Below are 15243 nucleotides of genomic sequence, written 5' to 3'. Positions count from 1 at the left end.
TTGCCTGCAGCCTTGTATTACCGTACTGATTTCTTTATTTTGTTGTCTTTTAGTGCTGGCACTGAAACTAAAACAGAGAAGATCAAGAGAGGAGCTTGTAAACCAAGGCATTATTCCACGTAAGTTGGTTTTAACAATTCTTCAGCATTTTATTAATGCTGAAACATTTGTTTGTATTTATGTGTGTATTCTTTGCTAATAAGTGATGAGTTTATATGAAGATTTGTTATCCAAAAAGAGTTCACTTTTATTAAAAAGCTGTCTGTAATCAGCTCTCCGATTGGTTGCTGATCCTACGAAATTCGAGTGTGATTTTAGTAGGCAGTTTGTCAGATGTAGATAACAGGTGATATACGCCAGGGATCATTTATGAAAAGCATCTTTTTTAATCAGATTACGTTTTAGTGTAACACGATACTTCTTTTGTTTAAAGCCGACAAATCTAGTGTATCTTACTGTACCTAATACTCAGCTCTCACATTAACCTTTCCCTGTGGTTTATCTTTCTGAAATTGAGGATAGACATTTTAAAAAGAATTTTAAAAACACTATAAATTTGAATAGTTGGCCAAATAAAAAAAATGGAAAAAAAAATGGGTACCCGAAATTATTTCCATAGAAACATTGACTATACGATTCTCTATTGTTTTAAATTTTGGCACATTTTAGATGTGAAAATGTGAAATTCATATAATTTAGCAAATTTCATGTAATCCCCATCCCAAATGTTAGCTGCGACCAATTTTTACATTGTATACTGTATTATTTTTTTCACACATTCTTATTTCAAAATACAATGACATATAAATCATTTGGTGACATGTTTTGATTTGTGGTGTAATTTCAGTAACCAAGTGCAAAAGGTTGTTCTCGATGTCTATATTTATTACTGTATCCTCAGAATTGTTTATTTAGTAACACAAGTAATCCTAGTATTACTTTATGACAATAGTGAAGTACCTGTAAAGTTGAGAAATTTATGACCTTATTACCCTTATTTAAAAAACTATTTTCTTCCTCTCTGGCTGTGCTCCAAATCTGTGCTGAGCTGATTCATTGTTTTCTGACTTTACACAAGATTTGCTACCAAGGTTTCTGGTCACTAACTTCCACTTGAGTCACACAAACCAACAATTACATTTATTGTATATTTGATTCCTCAAAACGTCAAATGAATAAATTTTTGACCATTTTTTCAATTCCTAAAGTGAGTTTCCATGGGTACAATTCACTACGTTCAATTACCCACCATAGACTCCGGTCAGTCAAAATGACTATTTTGAACTGTATGCATTAATCTGCGATTCAGCCAATGTGAATAGGCGAGTTCCGAGAACCCTCTGCCTAAATTTATTGGTCTGTCATTTATTTGATCCCACTTTCACTTAGCGTAATGTTTTCATTATGTTAGGCACATACTGTAAAAGAATTAATTATTCACTGGGTTTTTATTTTGCTCATTTTGCTGACTGGAAAATGTGCTAAATTAAAACCCAGTGAATATGTAAAATTGAGCATACAACACATTATCGAAATGATATAACCGTGAATTTAAAACGCACTGAATATGCCTGAAATGGTAAATCAGCGAAATTTAAACCCAGTGAAAATTAGTCATTTTACAGTAGATTATTCCAACCCAAAACAGCAATTGCTGTATTTACAACTTGCAAATTCAAAAGGACAGTATTCTTGCTGGAATTTATTTTTCGCTGATTCAACTCTTCGGTGAAATGAAAGTCATCTACAGTGATACATGCATGTTATTTTATCTGGATGACCTCATCTGACATGTGCACTGCTATGGATCCAATTCATGTCATCTGTGGTCATAGCGCTACATGGTGTTATGGCCTCTTCACCTCGCACATTCTTCAGCATTTTATAGTATCGTAGTACGGGTAAAACAAAAATCGATACTGGTGCACCATACACATATTACATAGAATAGTTGATTTTTCGTTTATTGCAAGATCTCGCCCAAGTGCTGATTGAAAGTAGAACTGTTAACCCTGGTTTTGTCTGTCCATGAATGCATCTAACCACAATTCTTCAACATTGTGTTTTTTCAAATCAATATAATTTGACAGACTGAAAGCAATTTCTTGGATGCTAACTGACTAATTTTGTTCAAAGTGGGCATATACAACATACAAAGATATACATTGTAATGGTGATGTTTTCTCTAGGCATTTTTAGCGGTTTTTTTTTATTATGACAAATAAATATGCAAATAGTATTACCGGGTAATATGTGGATTTGCCACACTGCATGAATATTTAGTTTGGAAGAACACTGCAGGCATACTTGTACGTGCAATGGTATTAAAACGATTTGAATAAGTCTGTCTGTCTGAGACATGGATCATTAGTCTTTAGGCTTGTGTTAATAGCTAAACCATCATGTTACTGGCCAGTCAGTGAATCTACTAGTACATACATGTATGTTTAACTGTTTTACTTATTTGATTTGCAGCATTGAAAACACCTCCGGCATTTCATGAACAAAGACAAAGGCTTGTTAGAGCACAGGTAATGAATGTTGCACATTGTAATTCAGATAGCATCTACCGCTTCATGGTTTTGTTTGCTAGATTCATATGACTTGTGATTACCAGTAAACAACTTGCCATGCCAGACATCTGAAATTTTGCTTTCCATACTCTATATAGTACTGAACTTATGTTCCAGGTTGGTGTGTCATCCATGTTTAATATACGGCAGATGAATACTCAAATCTTTTTTATCACCGTGTCCTGCTTCCTAGAAATGTTTGCTTAAGGCGGAACAATACCTTGTGTACGTCATCTCAGTGTGTGTTATGTTTTCAGCCTTTTAGCCATTTGTGTTAGGTTCAGAAAGTGGGTAACTGTGAACTTTTGAATTAAGCTATGATAGCAGCGACAAATGTGCTATTAAAGCCGATAAAATGACTTCCTGACAATATGCGCTTTGCTATGTCTCGTACACTGATAGATGATTTCATGATGGCTGTGTTTGAACTTTTTCTACGACAGCACATACATTGTAGTTTTGTAAATTCTTTTTATTTTCCTGAAATCAAGGCTGTTCAGTGATTTTGTTGTTGTAAATTGATGCCCACTTCATTAAATAACAGTTATTTGAAAATTTACTTATTTCAATAGTGACTTTTGTATGTAAACCTAAGAAACGCATACCATGAGGTTATTATGAGAATACCTCAAAGTAAACAAAGAAAAGTGTTTGATTATGACGTAAGCGTAACACACAATTTCCAAATAAAGAAGACATTCAAACACGTTATCTTGATTCAACAGTCTTAAATATAAATTAGTATGACTAAAATCATGAAAATGTGTCTATAATTATAATTATTTTTTGGGGGTAAATTATCGGTTTAACTTAAAATGCCACAGTTGTTACATACCCCCGGTAGTATACATTCAAATAGTATGTGTTTTATATATAATCTTACGTGGGACCCATGTTGAAGATGACAATTGTGACTACTCTAGTGTTAACTTAAAATCTCAGTTGACCTGAACATATTCATACAATGGTAGTTGAATATATTACTGAAGCTAAACCTAACTCTGGTACAACATCAACTTTGTTTCGATTCCCAAAGTATTTATAAAAACCACACCATATTATTTATGTAATTTCTAGTAAACATGGGAATGTAAAGTAAAAGGTGTGAGTCAAGTAGTAAAACTTTCCTACATAGCTCCACATACTGTGCTTGATTTATTTGTACATGTACCATACATTCTGTGAGTGGTTCAGTATGGTGTAATGTCTGTGGTGATTCACCATCCTTGGCATGTTGTCGGTAAAGTTACGTGATCCATGGAAATCAGTGGACCTTGTCAGGAATAATCAAGGGAGGGAGGGGGGGGGGTTGTGTTTGTTGATCTACACTTTCTTGTTATGAGCTGCTTTTGTCTAACATTTGTCACCAGTTATCTAGAATTTAAGTTAGGTGGCACTATTGACCTAAGGACTAACTGGTCAGGTTAGCAGGTCACTTCCACCATGTGTTGAGCAACTACAAGTTGATTAATATGTCCTCACAATTTGATTCTAGGTTGGTGATCATTTGCAGAGGAAGATTAGGATGAGACCCGAAAGAGATGAATTAGTCAAACACCATATATTGGAAGGTATGCCTCGGTACAAGTATTTGATTCAGTGGCATAATTATGTGACATGTCTGCTTTTTTTAAAGTTTTTGTCATCAAAGCCAAATCAGTGTTGTCTAGATTAATGCAAGAATTAATATAATCTTATTGAACAGAAAAATAAGTGAGAAATAGTATTTGTGTGCTGTGAGTAAAGTTACTATGTTTGTAGCACTTTCTGGCTTTTGTTTGCTCTGATGTTGCCTTAGTCGACAGAGCAAAGTTGTCAGCAACTTAACATTTTCAACTTCTTCTTTCAAAACCATCAGCTGTATGGGGTTCCTACTCACTGCAAATGTAACTTTTATGGTCCTCTCTCAGATTTGTTAATTTTGTCAATATCTTCAATTCTCAAATTTTTTTTTAGTAAAAAGTTTTTTTTTTTAAAAAGTACTTTTTACTTCTTTTTGAAAACCTTAAGTCCTATTGCTTTGATATGGAATACATTGATAGCTCAGCTTGACCTTCTCTCATTTCTTGAAGACAGCTTCACTTTTCAAATATTTTTGATAAATTATGATATTATGAACTAAAGCTGGCTTTTAGTAACTTCCCATGCTTCCCAAAAATTGCAGATTTGTGTTCACCTAAATGGATCATTGTTTAAAACATTATTTTTAATTATGTTATTATGAATATCTCTTACATTAAATGCACGCCTTACATTCATTCTGCACTGAGAATTTCTTTCTTTAATATACTGTGGTGCAAATAGTTTGCTAAATTAGCTTAAAGCGCGGTAGTCGTCGTGCTGCGCATGTGTGACATTTGTGTTGATAAACATTGCTTTTCCCCACAATCCAATGCGCTCTTCAAATGGAAATCACAAGTATGAGGTTTGACCTGGGCACGACTTGCACTGATTACTGGCCGTGACTCCTTCGATACCTTCCAATCACCTAAAATTACTAATTAAAGCTTGGAATCATCTCAGTTTGTACTCGCTGATCTTCGCAACAGTCAAAGTCTCCATCTTTGTTTATATGAGACCCATATATCTCGCGCATGCGTGGTGCGACGACTACCGCGCTTTAACTAACAGCAGAGCTATATCAGCTGTCAGGATGCTTGTTGAGCATGCTAATTGCGTTCACAGTCAAAACTTTTTTTTAAGTTTCAGTTTATTATCAAAAACCCCAACACAGGTGTATTTCCAGTACCCGGTATACATTACATATTGTATATATGGAACTGTATAATCTTCCTTGCTATAAACGAACACCACATACTCATAAACTTTCTCTGTTTAAATGGTTTTCTAGAAATAAATATTAATATTCTGTAGATTGTAATTTATGGTTATTAAAACCTGTAGTATTTGTGTTACAGATACGAAATATGAACCGCTAGTTCACAGTAACCAGATGAGATTAAAACGTGCCAGGTTATCTAGTGATCTTAATGAAAAAATTAGAAATAGACCTGGACCATTAGAGCTGATAGAAGGAAATATTCTTAAAACAGAACCAGCTGTTGAAGATGCTGTAAAAAGTAATTGAGTTTTTATTAACTTTCTTGAGATTGGCTTACACTCGTTTCATAGTTTAGTGTGTATCTTTTGACTTTGAAGTCAGTGTTTTACTTTGTAATGTAAAATCTGTATTAGAAGCCGCACCCATTTTTTTTTTGAACAGTTGAAAACCCAAAATTCACCATTTCCACCAAGCCGCATTTCCTCTGTTGCATTGTTCTATTTTACCGGTATTATTAGCTGCTGTTTCTAATACAGTTTTTACAGTTCTTATGCAAACTAATATTTGGGAAATGAAAGCCCCAGATCAAGAAATATCTGTTGCAAGAAAGTTGTCGCAAAGCATGCCGCATGTCAACATAATTTTCTAACAATAATGTTCTTTCTTCTGAAATATAACAAAATAAACAGTTAAGAATTTCAGAGTTGTGTGTTGGCTACTGCATAGTGTAGAACACTATGGAACATGAAAGTGCATATCACTCTATTCTGCAACACAAGGACAACGCTTAGAGTTCGTCGTAAACAAGTTTAAATTTGACATACTTTTCATGTCATGTGATGTGCTTTGTTGGAGTTTGCCTGTATTAATATGCTTTTATTTTTACAAACACTGGAATAATTGCATAATTTTTTATTGCCATCTTATCAAAATGTTATCCATATTCTGAGTGGATGAAAGGGAGTAGAGTAATGGTCTATTGTCTGATTATGTATAACAGTGACAGAATACAATGTCCAAATATGACAAATAGTATGTTTTGATAGCTATTAAAAATACATCTTTGCTAGAAGTGAAAAAGAATTCATGTTGGCAGCTATTTTGTAGCAATGAAATTTTGTCATCATGAACTACATCAAACATCCTAGTAATGAAAATTCGATATTTTCCAGTATAACAATCTCAATCTATGCTCTGTCATCTCTTATACAAAGTGTCGATAGTACTTTTATATGTTTATGTTCATACACATCTAAAGAGGTAACTATTATGCTTTGACTATACCTAATAAAATACCCTTTGTTGTCTTAGGTGGAGATGTGCCGTTTTTAAAGACTAACAGTCTAGATGTAGATGCAGATGTTTTCAATGATGATACGCAGGAAATCAGTGATGATGCCTTATCGCCTCCACAACCAATGGAGGCCGTAGCACCAGGTGGTCTTGCATCCATCCCTTCACCTCCTGATTCTTTGGCATTCCTGACAAAACAAGAGGATGAAGAGGAACCTGACAACAGATATACCATCCTGCCCCAGCAGCATACATTCACATTCGCTCCGACTGGCAACGCTAACACAGTTACAATGTCGACTAGCAGTCTCACTAATGCCATTAATAGGGTTACTCAAGTTGTAAATCAGCAACAACAGCAGTTCAAACAGCAGCAGCAGCAACAAATGCAACAGCAGCAAGCTGCAGCATCCCTGAAATCCGGACAGCAATCAACGAAGCATACAACACGGAAAAATAAACAGAAAAAGACAAAACCTAAAGAGATAAAATTTCATGAGTATAAACCACCAAATGAACAGCATACTAAGAGTGAACCACAACCATCAATGGATTCTTCATATTCTGTACTGTTACAACAACAGCAGTTGTTTCTGCAGTTACAGTTGCAGTTACAACAACAGCAGCAAGGACATTTCATATTACCAAATCCACCTATTAATCCCCAGCAACCAATAACGACAGCACAGCTACAGCAGTTGTCTCACCAGACCACATCAACTGCTACAGTAACAACAGCTACTGTCTCAACATCTTCATCCATCGGAAGCCCAAGCCCAACTAGCAGTACACCTCAGTCAAAGCAGACAATCTGTAAATCAAAAAGCACAACAAACTTGGAAGATATGAAGGTTCCCGAATTAAAAGCTGAACTGAAGATTAGAGGACTGCCTGTATCTGGCAATAAACAACAGCTGGTGGAGAGGTTGAGAACATCTTGCAATAAACTCAACAATGGCTCAACAAGTGCTACCACATCATCTAATAGCACAACAACATTCACAGCATCTAGTGCATCAACAACTGCTACTACAGATGCTTCAAATCTACATAAAGTTGCCAGCGCACCAAACATGATAACTGAAGACAGCCTGAATGCTAGCTTGAACAGTGCACCTGGGTCTTTGAGCTCACCACCAGTGTCACCAGGCGGCAGCTCAGAGTACAGTCACTCCATCAACTTGCCCAATTCACCAATGAGTGTAGCAGATCCAATGTCACCGCCACAAGTCATAATGCATACTCAGCATCCTCTCACGGCTAACATCACTCAGGTGGTGAGTCCAGCACAGAAACAGACAGTGACAGTCACTCAACCTACTGTTCAGCCTGTGACATTTAGTATATCAGCTCCAGCTACACCAACGCCATCAACCACAGTTAGCAGTCTGGCAGCTCCAATGGATATTGACAGTAATAGTAACATGGGAGCATCTACCAGCGGAGGTGAAATGATGGATATAACTGATTTTGACTTTGGTGACCTTTCAAAAAGTAACGAGATCTTGATTCACCAAAGGCGTCTGATTGGAGCTCTGCAAGAACAACTTAGATCACGGGATCAGCAACTATTCGAAATGCAGCGTCAGACAATACCAGAACCTCTCCTGTCAAACCCGCCGTCGCCACAAAGTGCACCTAACCAAGCCCCTCCCCCTCCCCCACCACCGCCACCCCCGCATCCTCTGAACTTCTTCTTAGATTCGGAGCATACTTTGCCAAGTACTCTATTGACTCCCACCACCCAACAAGCTAAAGTCAAGTCCCAGGTACCACCAGTACCCAACCTTTTTGAAGATTCAGAAGTACAGGTGCCCAATCAGCAACATCCTTTGATTGTTACTTTACCAGACGGGCACCAAACCATTCTGTTTACAACAGCTACAGGCCAGCCTGTTACCAACTTGAGTAACAGTTCAATTTCAAAGTCTGCATCTCTACCGAGTAGTCCAACTGGGACCACCACATCACTGGAAACTCCGGGGATCCCAAGATCTACAACCAATCCTTCATTAGAAGACACAATGAGACTACCATCATATTATGAGGCTGTTAGCCTGAAAAATGTTAGTTGAAATTTATCTTGTTATGCCATTATTAAAACTTTGAATTTTTAACAATTCATTTTTGTGTGTTTCCAAGTATTGTGAATTCATTGTATAACTTATTGTCTGAATAATTACTACATGTAATTATGTATTATGTTGGTTTTTAGGGTAACAAATCAGGAAAACGTGCTGAGAAGGATCAATATTTGGAAGATTTATTGGAGACTTTAATACAGAATGGATGTAAGTATACTGACAATTTGATGTCTGACCTAACAATTGTTACACCAGATTAGGCATCTTGCCAAAATTAAGAGTATACGTACACATACAGTGAATGTGTAGGTGGTAACATGGGCCTGTTCTTAGCACGGGCTAGGTGGCGCCATCAGTCGGTGACCTTTGTTAAGCCGCTGTTTACAAATGCAAAATTTCTGCTGCTGACATGTTTCATTCTAATTTTGAAGCTACGTGCACAGGAACGTGAGAGAAGACGGACCCAACTTATGCACAGAAACAGTATACAGACAGCCAACCAGATTTATTTTGTAAACGATTGGGGCTGCTGTACGCTCTACTACAGCGACCCGATTAGTGTGGAAGCGTGTGTTTCTGAAAGTCGCAGATGCGTACATGTCGTTTTGTGGTGTAATGTAAATTTGCACACGTGATATTGTACTAATAAACGTAATAAAAATAAAATTTTATTCTATCGACTATTAGCAAACTGACATGTTTTTTTTTCAGCCTGACAAAGCAAAGTATTTTTGCACCCCAGTCTTGCTTCTTCCGGGAAAGTCGTCTATGGAGTTGTTATACGAACATAGGACAAAGCAACATTCTTCTAATACTTTTGTTTAACTAATTAAATTTTTGTTTCTTAGAATTGAACATCATGCGTCTTCTAGTTTGTGTCTTTGTTACGTCTGAGCTCAGTTGCCATTTGGAGAAAGTTGTATATATTTGATCACATGCATAATATTCATACCCAAAGGTCGCCACATAGGGCGCTTAGCTCTGGGCTAAGCATTCGCGTACACTTTGTTAGCCCACGCTAAGGGTCTGGACCACGTCTTAAAATCGAATCAAATTTTACCCGTGCTAATGAATTTGACCTCTTAGCCCGTGCTAAGGAGCTGTACGTGAACACAACTAATGTGTTTCATACATGTACTCGGTGAATCACGAATGCTGTATTACAGTTACTAAAACCATTATTCATTGATTTCTATTAATGGTAGTACTTTTTTTTTTTAAACAGATAATCCACCACCATCAACGCCAAGGCATTTTGATGTACATTCATTCCCTACAGTGATAACATCGACCACCACTGCAACACCAACGGCTGTTGTGTTCACTACAGTACCAATATTGGCTAATACAACACCCCAGAATATCCCTAGCAAGACGATCATTCTAAATCAGCCTGTGACAGTTGCAACTAAACCATCATCTCTAAATAGACAAGCACCTCCTGCTCTGACAATCAACTCAGCAATAAATGCCCTTGCTCCATCTGGGGATAAACTATCCCAGTCTCTCCCTCGTCAAGTTTTAGCGACTGAACTGCCGATGGACGTTGATAATGGGGATCCCAGTCTGGCTGCTCTAGATCTAAGTACATCTGATAGAGATATGTTAGATTTACAGAATAGCAAAATTGACACTGCTGGTAGTAAAATGCCGAAAGTCAAGATTGAACCTATTGAAATAGAATCACAGCACTCGCCATTAGGAAGCACACCAAGTATTGATTCTGAATTGAACTGGTTAGATTTGGTGATTCCTGGCTCCGCTACTGGACTTACCCCTGTCAGTGGAGTTCCACCAGCTATGAATTTTTCATTGGATCCATCATCTGCTCTTGGATCAGATCCGTTCAGTATAAACTTCTATGATCTGGCGGATGTCAGCACTCCTACTGAACTGTACCACTTGGAAGGTGACCAATTAGACAACATACCTATAGATTGATTGCATTGCATTGCATGTGGCTAACTACATATAAACAACATATGTAATTCTGCCTACCATATATATATATACATTGACCAATTTACAGCTGTTGTTTGATGGTATTATACATCATAAAAATGTTTGTATTATATATAGATAAGACACACCTGTGTGCTGTTTGCCTACCAGGCAATAGCAGACAGCTTTTTTCAATGTACGAAATTGGAAAATAGTGCAAATATAGGCCCGCCCCGTTTGCTGGAGATTATTTTTGCAGGTGCACATAATTATTAAAATGTTCTCTCTCACTATGACGGGTTAGTAAATAAATAAAAAATCACTGTATATTTTTTAGAATTTCTCCAATTTTTAGTTGTCCATTTGTGTAGATATGTGTATTTTGCTGAAATTCTGTTGCCATCTGAACATTCCAGGTTGTGTAGAAAGTCATTTATATACACATGGCATGTTGTAAAATGGAATGCAATCATGTAAAATAACAATAAAATTACGTCGCTGCACGGTGTTGAAAGAAGTGTGCCAAATTTCATGCAATACAAGTTTTATTGCTTTGACCAATGTGTAGGTAAACAATTATGTGTAGTAATTTGTCATGCGATCATTTTACTGTGTTACCAAAACAGGTGCATGGGATTATTAAGAGCAGAAATTCTGAGAAAAATTAAATCACATAGTTTAATAATTGACCTAATTGTAAGCCACCCACAAAGAAGAGGCAACAAAATTATGCATTTTGTTTTTGAATAAAGTCATGTGGCTACATGTATACATATAGATACTCCTGAAATTGATTTGAGTTGAGCATAACTCAGAAAAACAATACGTCTGTTGCACTATGTCTGTGTATATGAAAAAACAATGCCCTGTTGCCAAGCAAAAAGGTAGTAGCCATTATTATGTATAATCACATTAGCTTTTGTATTGGCTCTTCTTTGCGGTTGTATATAGTGTAATAAATACGCACTGCCTTTACTTCTATCCTTGTACATGCTTGAAAGAAACAGGAAAGTATTTTTGTATATTTCAAAATAAAAAAAAAAAAAAAAGGCTGTTTCCTGTCAGTGGCAAAACTGGCTTTACATATTGCTATGTATAATTACCGCACTATAAATTGAATAGATGTACTACTCTGAATTAAAAATGTAGTTTGCCATTTCTTTGTGACAAGGCTGAGAAAGTAAAATAAAAATATTGAGAAGAGTCATCTTGCACATTTCAGATAAAATGTTTTATTTTAATGATTTGATTTTTGTCATTTTGTCCATGGAGGCTGTTTATACACTGAAAACAAGTTCTCCATGAACAAAAAGTCTACACACGTTTGTAAAAGTAATTATAAGTAAAAAAAAATATTTTTTAATGTTACATACCTAATGCACACTCTTGTAGAATACCTTCTCAATAATTAAAATGTTTGTTAATATTCAGTTATTTAATTTTGGCAGATGTTATTTTCTTATGCCTGCTTTGTCCATGGTGCAAAGAACACTCCACTAATTTATTGCTGCTAGGGGTATTCAACGTTTGGTTGGAATACCCTTAAAATACCAATCAAATTGGTAATTACCACAAAATGTTGCGATTACCACCTTTTTATGTGGTTCAATGGCATATACTATGCAGCACTGTCCATGTTCTATCACTGCTGGTCAATGCTCAAGAAAATAAAAACATGTCATTTGCTTGGAGAGGACATATTATGTCACGTTTGTTGCTTTAATTCCAGCAAAATATCATAAAATAAATCATGTGACTATTATTTACTGGTCCTCTCAATTAGTATTACTATTTGTCTGCGAGTAAATCTAAACTATACCCAGATGGAAACAAAATTCTTGTTTCTGCTACTGTGCACTGGTTTTTGGTCTGAATTTAAAAAAAACAAACTAAATAAACAAACGCTTCCTATGACATTTAACCGCATCGATTTTAAAAAGCAATTGACCAAAAAATTATTTTGGATCTTGTATATCGTGTGTGTAAAATGGTTATAAAGTAATGTCTGGTTAAAACACAATTGTTTTGCAACAAAACAATTTGAGGTTAAAGTTGTTCCATTGTGCTTAAATTATTCATATGTTTAATTAATAGAAAACAAAATTAATTTTTACAACTGTACTGGGCTGGAATCCAGTGTTATGTTGTATATTACATTCAATCTCTGAATTTCTTTACCCTGAGCTTTACCTCCAACCCTCACCCCACCCTCTATATTCAACCAGATGAACAATACAGTAGAAGGGAACCTAGCTTGAAATAAGGGGAACATTCCACAGTATGCAGTTCATTGTAGAGAATAGACTGGGCTTAAATTTGATTTTTTTTTTTTGCCTGGTTGATAAGATTTCTGTGGCAGACACAGCAAATTATGGACATTGTGTTCTTTATAGCTTGCCATTCACAATTTGCCATGAAATCTGTATTATGTTACCAGGTAGTGTATCTTTTTTTTCAAGTTTTGTACAGTCACTTTATTCACTTTTCTTTTAAAGTTGAAAATTTTGATTTTTCTGTACCATTTTATTCTGCATGTATAATGCCATTAAAACATACAGTTATTAGAATTTCTGTTGTTGCCTCTTTAATGTTTTGTAGTGTCTGCGGGTGTTGAAGAAAACAGTTGGTTTGTTCATTTCTTTCTTTTGATATTCCAAAAGCCAGAAACTAATTCAGTGTACTAATTCGTATTGAGTGCTGATTTTGCTCTGATACAAATTTGATATTTTTCTGTTATGTAGGCGATTACAGAAAAAGTCGAGGCAAACTCTGTTCTCCCAGTTGAAAGAGTTCCACAAATGTAAGAAGCCAAATATACATTTTCTTTACATCCATTTTCATTCTTTAGATATTCAAATTTACATCCTTCTTGTGTAGTCCTCTAGCAAATGATTGTGGGTAAATATTGAGAAAATAGAGAAAATGTTTTTATCTATTAACATGAAAAAAACTGATATGAGAATTAGTTCAAGTTTTTGGTGTGCATATTATTCGTATATATTATTATAGTAATGGAAATTAGAATGTTACAAATGCACATAAAGTAGAGATATTGCCAAATATGTAAAATAAAATTAGTTATTTTGGTTGTTAAAAATAGAATGACACTTTCGTTCCCTTTCTGTGGTCAACAGGTAATATATCTGTATAACCTACTCGCATCAATAAATTGTATAAATATCTGAAAAATTGAGCATTTGACAGAAAAACACAAATGAATATTTTCAGTTCTGTTACCATGACAACTATTGTATATGCATATTTTGCACTGGTACATGTATGCTACCATGTTCTAAACTTTCAACCAATTTGAGGTTACAGAAATAATCAATTTCTCACAACAGTGGCTATGATGACATACTTTACCCACAATCCTTTGCTGTAGAATCAAGATGATGGACAACATAAAACTGATGAAAAGTTGAATATTTAGATAATAAAAAGTGATATAAAAAAAACTGTAAATTGCATTTTCTTACATTTGTTGAGCTCTTTCATCCGGGAGTGTTATGTTGTTAGCTTTGACATTTTCTTTTAGTGTCTGCCATAAGTCTATATGCTTATCAATTATCTTAAAAGTGTATAGGTTATGTTTTGTTGGAAGTCAAAAACAAAAGTTCAACAGATGTTCAACTTGTATATTAGGTAGTTTCATTGCACAAAACAAAAGTCTTGTTCAAAAATAAAGTACTGGTTACAGTGAATTTTGTAAAGCATGAATGTTTTACATTTGAAAGCTTGCAGAAGCATGACAGTAAACCTAACAATGATTGAAAAAACCTCCATGATTCATGAGTAAATGACATTACAAAATGTCTTGTATAGCCGATGAAGGTTAATGTTATATAAATTTCCATAAAAAAAATATTTACTATAAATTGTGATACAATAATTCTGCACTCAACAGTCTACTTTAAAATACTTTATTTTAGCTGGAATTAATTTTCACTGAAGAGACTTTTTGAACGTTTTGTATGAGATTTATTTTCACTAATTTTTGATGAGTTTAATGTAAAATATAGGAAAAAGGTAAATTCACTGGATTTTATTTTCACTGAATCATTCCTTCAGCCAAAATAGTGAAAATTAATTCCAAGTGAAAATACAGTATTTTACAGTATTCATATGTTATAACTCGGATGTCAGGATGCTAAATACACAAAATTTATACTGTTATCTTTTACTACTACCAGAAATACGCAAAATAGAAAAACTGATCAGCAATATTAATTTGCATTGTAGACCTCATAACAAACTTTTTAGGGACAATTCAATTAGTTTGTTGTTGCGAAGTGTTTATTATAATGAAGCGAATAATGCATGTTATGAGCAAGAAATATGCAATATGTTAATTATATCAGGAAATTCATTAGAAAAGTGTTCGTTATAACAGGATTATCACCAATCACAGGACATGGCTGACAAATTTAAAAAGAAGACACAGTGGCATAGTCTTGATTTTGTCGCACCTTTTTTTATCATTTACAGTAAAATAATATATTAAATTGTTTTATACCGTCAATTATCTGCATGCCGTCAATGACATTAACCAATGGGCTTACTTCTCCAA

The 15243-nt window shown here is 35.1% G+C and overlaps 1 protein-coding gene across 3 annotated transcripts in view; it reads left to right on the top strand.

The window, feature by feature from the left end:
* Positions 1–13240, top strand: part of LOC100374790 (uncharacterized) — a 33339-nt gene extending 20099 nt beyond the window's left edge. For all 3 annotated transcript variants that reach the window (XM_002738952.4, XM_085502168.1, XM_085502169.1), the window contains 7 exons: positions 54–119; positions 2476–2531; positions 4069–4144; positions 5492–5653; positions 6667–8714; positions 8864–8939; positions 9958–13240. In XM_002738952.4, coding sequence (XP_002738998.2) covers positions 54–119; positions 2476–2531; positions 4069–4144; positions 5492–5653; positions 6667–8714; positions 8864–8939; positions 9958–10673 — 3200 coding nt within the window. In that variant the 3' untranslated portion in view covers positions 10674–13240. The remainder of the gene's footprint in view (positions 1–53; positions 120–2475; positions 2532–4068; positions 4145–5491; positions 5654–6666; positions 8715–8863; positions 8940–9957) is intronic.
* Positions 13241–15243: the final 2003 nt, after the last annotated feature.

The sequence above is a fragment of the Saccoglossus kowalevskii genome, chromosome 8 (assembly GCF_978046115.1).
Source record: "Saccoglossus kowalevskii chromosome 8, keSacKowa6.1, whole genome shotgun sequence".
NCBI lineage: Eukaryota > Metazoa > Hemichordata > Enteropneusta > Harrimaniidae > Saccoglossus > Saccoglossus kowalevskii.
Note: the sequence above shows the minus strand (reverse complement) of the source record. Positions and strands in the feature narration are given on the sequence as shown.